This window comes from Pelophylax lessonae (assembly GCF_965119305.1).
Source record: "Pelophylax lessonae genome assembly, chromosome: 1".
NCBI classification, from domain to species: Eukaryota; Metazoa; Chordata; class Amphibia; order Anura; family Ranidae; genus Pelophylax; species Pelophylax lessonae.
The window spans coordinates 729122430-729128429 of record NC_138768.1 but is presented as its reverse complement, the minus strand read 5'-3'; the positions used below and the strand labels follow the sequence as shown (position 1 = coordinate 729128429).

The following is a 6000-nucleotide window of genomic DNA, read 5'->3' as shown; positions in this document are numbered from 1 at the left end:
CGGCCGCACAATTGTCCGTTAAAATCACGCAGTGCCGAATCCCAAAATAGGGCCTGGTCATTGAGCAGCCAAATCCTCCGGGGCTAAAGTGGTTAAAGGAACTCTTCCCAATATAGCTGCCCCTGCAATGACAACACTGAATACTCACCTCTCCAGCTGCCTGAGCCACTGCTTGCTGCAATCGTGAAGAAAAACCGCCAGCTGAAGATCCAGCACAATCTGACGTGTGGGAATCTGGGAGTGTTGATTTACATCCCCCCGTGCACCCACACACAAACTGGGCACTGTGGTTTCTCCCACCAGCTCCTACGTCACTACAGGACACTACAGTGACGGACGTAGGAACTTAAGGATTTTGCAAACTTTTCAGTTGGTGGGTATGGACATGACCAACAGCTGGAGATATTGCAAACTTCTGGATGGTGTTTTAATGCAAGTTTCTATCAGGAGTCTATTGAGGACGACAGAAAATAGGGATATTTCTGGTGTAGAAAAAATACCAGTTCGTGAGAAATGAAGGATTTCAGTGGTAAATATTTCATAAAAGCAACAATTCCACAACTCGGTACCCAAATTAATAAAAAAAAAAATACAGAAAAAAAAATAAAAAAAAAGTTTCCCTTACTTTTGTTATAAAACAGCAAATAAAAATGCAAGGACAGTAATAAAACCCCTTAAATGACCTTTTTAAGTATAGTAGACATGCCATGGTGTGATCTTATTTTTTTACCACAATTTTTGAAAATAAAAAAACATGCCGATATTAAAGGGGTTAAAAGTTAAAACACTGAGCACTGGATACGTTGAATGTGTAGGTCATACACAGAGGGATCAGGAGGTGAAGGGGTTAATGTACAGGATACACAAGTGGGAGGATGAAGGGGTTAATGTGCAAATATATAAGGATAAGAGGGGTTAAATTACAGATCAGACCGGAGACAGAAAGTCTCTTGTATACGTGTCTGAGGCCATGCAACATAATAAATAAAATTTCCATTTTTTTGCATATACCCGTACGCTATAATTGCGTTTACATGAGCACTGCTGTATACTCCAGTACAGCCGCACACAGCCATTCATGTCCATTGATGGCTGTACGCAGTGCACCTAGGCTTTCCAGGCAGGGAAAATATCCTGAAATGTATGTAGCATGAGTTCAGGCACCCAAGGGACCATATACTGTAGAAGGATGAATAATAATAGAGGGTTGCTCGATGACACTGCTACTAATTTACATGATTACTGGCTGCAATCAGGAAGCTTTCTTTCCTCTCACACAATGATCGGAGTGTGAGAGAAAAGAGAAACTGCTAACTGCAGCCATTATTTACACTGTGTGATTCTGTGATCACATGGTTCAGAGCCATTTTCATTGGCTCTGTACCTTCTGTTTGTGAACTGCACTGTCAGGTGTTCATTGTGCTCATAGTACAATGCTAATGCACTGTACACAAGAGCAATTTAAAAAAAAAAAAAAAAAAAATGTAAAACATCATTCTGCTCTCAGAAGTGTGCCGTGTGTCCAGGGTGGAGGGAAAAGTTGTTAAAGCGGTAGTATACCCTGTTTTGTAACGTTTACCTACAGGTAAGCCTATAATAAGACTAACCTGTAGGTAAAATTAGTATCTCCTAAACCTGCACAGTTTAGGAGATATTCACCCTACATGCAGCCTCTGACACCAGCGGCGCATGCGCTCTGAAGGTCCGGCGTATCTTGCCGGACCTTCAGAGCTCCTTGCTGAAAAGTGAAATCCCGCACGCATGCGTGGGAGTGATGTCATTGTGGCTCTGGCCACTCACAGCGCCAGAGCCGCTGAACCCGGAAGAGAACATGTCAGCTCCCCCAGCGGTGTTTGGGCTACCGTGTCGGGCTTCGTTCTAAGGTAAGTATTTCATAAAGTGCTAGTATGCGATGCATACTAGCACATTATGCCATTGTCCTACAGGGTTTGTTTTTGGGGATACAACCGCTTTAAGGATTAATAAACCACACCGAAAGCATGGAGGTGTAAATTGGTGCTAAATTGTATCCTGTGCACACTTTTCTGGCTAAAGTTGTCCCTCTTCAATACATTTTCCAACTCTTCCCTGAAGGCATGACTGTCATTGCCCAAAATACAGATTGTCTGAGAAGTCATAATTTAGGATCAGCCATACATACAGACTCTATAACTGTTCTACTGCATTTGTAATAGCAGCCACCACAGGGTGACTTGAATACTAAAAGAATATCACAGGGGTGTCCATGTAATCCGGTGGATAATAAATACTCCTCCATTCATAATGTTTGTGATGTTGAATCTTCAATGCATGGTGCACTCTCCCAAAATGTGAACCAAGAAAGGGTGTATTTTCCTTTTCAATATATTGTTCCCCGATAACATTGCACAACCCCCTATAAATAAATATGGAATAGAACAAAAAGGATAAAAACACACCTAAGCATTCAGAAACACGGCTTCGTCTGAATCAGGGTCCTTTCCACTATCCTCACTGGGTAGGGAATCTCCACCACTTGGAGACCTACAGCTTAGGTCCTCTACCCCAGACTCCTGGTCACTGTTGGCAGACAGGTCTGGGTCAGAGCTTTTCAAGTGATCCTGAGTAAGAATGAGGGCCGAGTCATCCTCACCCTGGGATGGGCTGCGGGAAGGGAACAACTTCAGGTTGTTGCTGTAATCCTGGGGTGTGTTAACAGGAGAGTTCTTGGTGATACACATCTGGAATTTATTGTTTTTCGGTTGGTCATCGAACTTCTTGTCTACTTCATTGGTTTGACGAGTCTCCAGCTTTGCTAGTCTCTATATGAAGAATTGTGAGATAAAAACATTGTATCAGTTTCAACATGCTTTACACTGGATTGTTTGCAGATAGTGGAAGAGGTTTATCAATTTTGTCACATAGCAAGGCAATGCTAAACAAGAGCAATGAGACTGATAATTAGGCAGATTTATTATTATAGGATTATAACCCAGCGGGTTGAACAAAAAAACAGCTCCAGTCTGAGCTGCTGTACTAACTATGCAAAGTTAGTACAGCAATCTGAGCTATTGTGTTCTAACAGGGGGGATGCCCCCCTCAAAACACCCCAATCAGCGCTCTCTACTATTGGCTGAGAGCACTGATATGGAGTCAGTCAGGTGCTGGTTTTCCAGCATGCTCATCTGACAGAAGCCGACCAAACGGCTGAATGTCTGTGGGTTTTTTTTTTTAAACCAGCCGATGTCTCCTGCCATTCACCCCAAGTGTACGGGGCTTAACCAGTGGTCAGAGGAAGGTTTTATATTTTTGTAGAGCTACTTTAAAGGGTCACTAAACCCACATCATAAAAAACGATCAATAAATGGTGCATCACATGCTGTTCATACTCAGTCACTATGAGATTTGTTTTCTGTATTCTACAAAAAAAAAAACCTGGTTGATCCTGCGGTTCTCTATTTCCACCGTTTGTCCATGACCCCTTTTCAGCTAGAGATTTTGCAGCTGTGGTGGCAACTCTGCACATGCTCAGTTTTCAGTAAGTTTCTATGGTGAGCATTTTCTCCCCATCACATCTGAGCAGCCCATGTGAATATAGAGTCACACATGTGGGTGTATACACAGTGGTAAATGGCAGCCCACTCCCACCCTCCCTCCTCCTTGCCCACTAACCAGCTAAATACAATAGTGGAGGGATACTACATATAGATTGATGGAGGCTTCACCTCCCTCTTATTCTAAGACACAGGCTGGAGGGGAGTGACAGAGCCTGTGACTGGCAGAAATCTGCCCATACCATGTTCTTTCCACAAAATAATAAAGACTTTATTGCAAATATATATTTGCATGCCAATTTAAAACCGTTTTTTTTTTTTTTTTTTTTTTTTTATATTATTTATTTTTACTCTCTATTCTATAGGGTGTTTTTTTTTTGGACATGTGACCAGCAGCAGTGGACTAGAGGCTCCGCCTGCTTATGTTTACCTGCATACAGGTTGGGAAAGAGCTGGGTCATGTGACATCTATATATGGAATGGGAAAAAAGGACTTGAATGGGTTTGTTTTTTTTTTATTAAAATAATTATACTGCCATCATCCACATACAGAAATAGAAGGGATAATGTAAATTAAACAGTGTGTGTTTAGTATCACTTTAAGCAAAAGCTTTCTAATTCAATAAAAGTGGAGGATCTCTGGTTTGCTATCTTTATTTGACTCAATCAGTTCAGTCACATTGAATAATGATATCAATACATGCATTTCTAAGGCCAAAACTTTGAAGTGTGGTTGGAGTCAGTTTCTAACAGTTTCAAAACCTATTTATTTACAGGCGGGAAGGCTGCCAGAGAAAATGAGGGTAGAGGAGCTGTAGATTTCAGTGCTTTTGATTAGGGTCCGGTTTTGTTGGCCGTGTCTGCCCCTCATGGGATATTTCTTCCTTTAAACCGTGGTCACCAGAACAGGTGTCCCCATTGCAAGATTTCCCTTTACCTCCTGTTCTTTAGGCAACTGCAAGATTTTGGATTTTCTATCTTTCTGTCCCCATGACCATGGTCACTAGAAAAAATAAAAAGTATGAAAATTTCCAGCTGGGACACAGTGATAAAAAAAATGGTGGTATTTTTTAAACATATTTATATTATAAAAATAAAAAATTATAAAAATAAAAAATTAAGAAAATAATGGCCTTTAAATACACTTTATCGTGCATGTATTGAGTGAAACTCAGTGACAGATTTTCAAAGGTGACTGCCCATGACTGCAGAAATGGGTGTTGCAAAAACTGCATATACCTTGCTATAGGAGCGGCTGTCTGATTTGAAATACATGTACAACTAATTATGTTGCCAATATGTTTGATTAACCACTTCAATACCGACACTTTTCTCCCTTCCCACTCAGGCCAATTTATAGCTTTTAGCGCTGTTGCATTTTGAATGACAATTGCGCGGTCATGCAACACTGTAAATAAACCAAATGTATGTCATTTTTTCCCCCCACAAATAGAGCTTTCTTTTGGTGGTATTTGATCAGGTTTTTTCTTTTTTGCTAAACAAATAAAAGGAGACCCGAAAAGTTTGAAAAAAAAAAAAACAAAGTTTTTTGTTTACGTTATAAAATTTTGTAAATAAATACATTTTTTCCCTGCACTGATAAGGCTGCACTGACAGGCACTGATATGCAGCATTGCTGGGCAATAATGGGCACTGGTTGGTTGGCACTGATAGATGGCAATGATGGGCACTGGTGGGCAGCACTGATGGGGAGGGCACTGGCGGGCAGCACTGATGGGGAGGGCACTGGTGGGCTCCCTGAGACCTGATAGCCATCCCTGGTGGCCATGGTGGGCATCCCTGGGGTCATGGGTGGACATCCCTGGTGGTTCTAGTGGCACCCCCCCTAAGGTTCTGCACTGGTAATCATTGCTCTGATTACCAGTGCAGACCCCCCATCAGGAGAGCTGCAGATCAGCTCTACTCTACTCGTGCCTGTCAGGCACGAACTGAGGAAAGCCGATCAACGACTCTTCCAGTGTACTATATGACCAGCTGTGATTGGACACAGCTGGTCATATGGTAAAGAACCTACGTCAGAGTGACACGCCGCATCACTGATCGCCGCTCGGGAGTGCGGGCAGAGCTCATTATCCTGCCGCCGTCATATGACGTCCGGTCAGGATAATGTAACCACTTCCCCGCCGTCATTTGATATAAGGCGGGCGGGAAGTGGTTAAAGTAGTTATGAAGTTGAATAATGGCGCTTTTCCACTGCATGGAACCGTACCGGTTCGGCACGCTTTTGTGCTTTTCCACTGCTGGTACCGCATGGTATAGGGTCGGAACGGTTCAGTACGGTATAGGTTTGCTTTTTCACTGCATGGAACCGAACGGTACGGTACGGCTCTGAAAAAACAGTACCTACTCGATTGTGGTTCCAACAGGTACCAAACTGGTACCATATCCCACAATCCTTTGCATGCAGTCACTACTAGCCACTGATTGGTCAGAGAATCCCACCCAC

The 6000-nt window shown here is 42.5% G+C and overlaps 1 protein-coding gene across 1 annotated transcript in view; it reads right to left on the bottom strand.

Annotated features, from left to right (window-relative positions):
• Positions 1 to 2293: 2293 nt before the first annotated feature.
• MTMR7 (myotubularin related protein 7) overlaps positions 2294 to 6000 on the bottom strand; it is a 117129-nt gene continuing 113422 nt past the window's right edge. Inside the window, exon 14 of the mRNA XM_082262025.1 lies at positions 2294 to 2801. Within this exon, the coding sequence (XP_082118151.1) occupies positions 2439 to 2801 (363 nt within the window). The 3' untranslated portion in view covers positions 2294 to 2438. The remainder of the gene's footprint in view (positions 2802 to 6000) is intronic.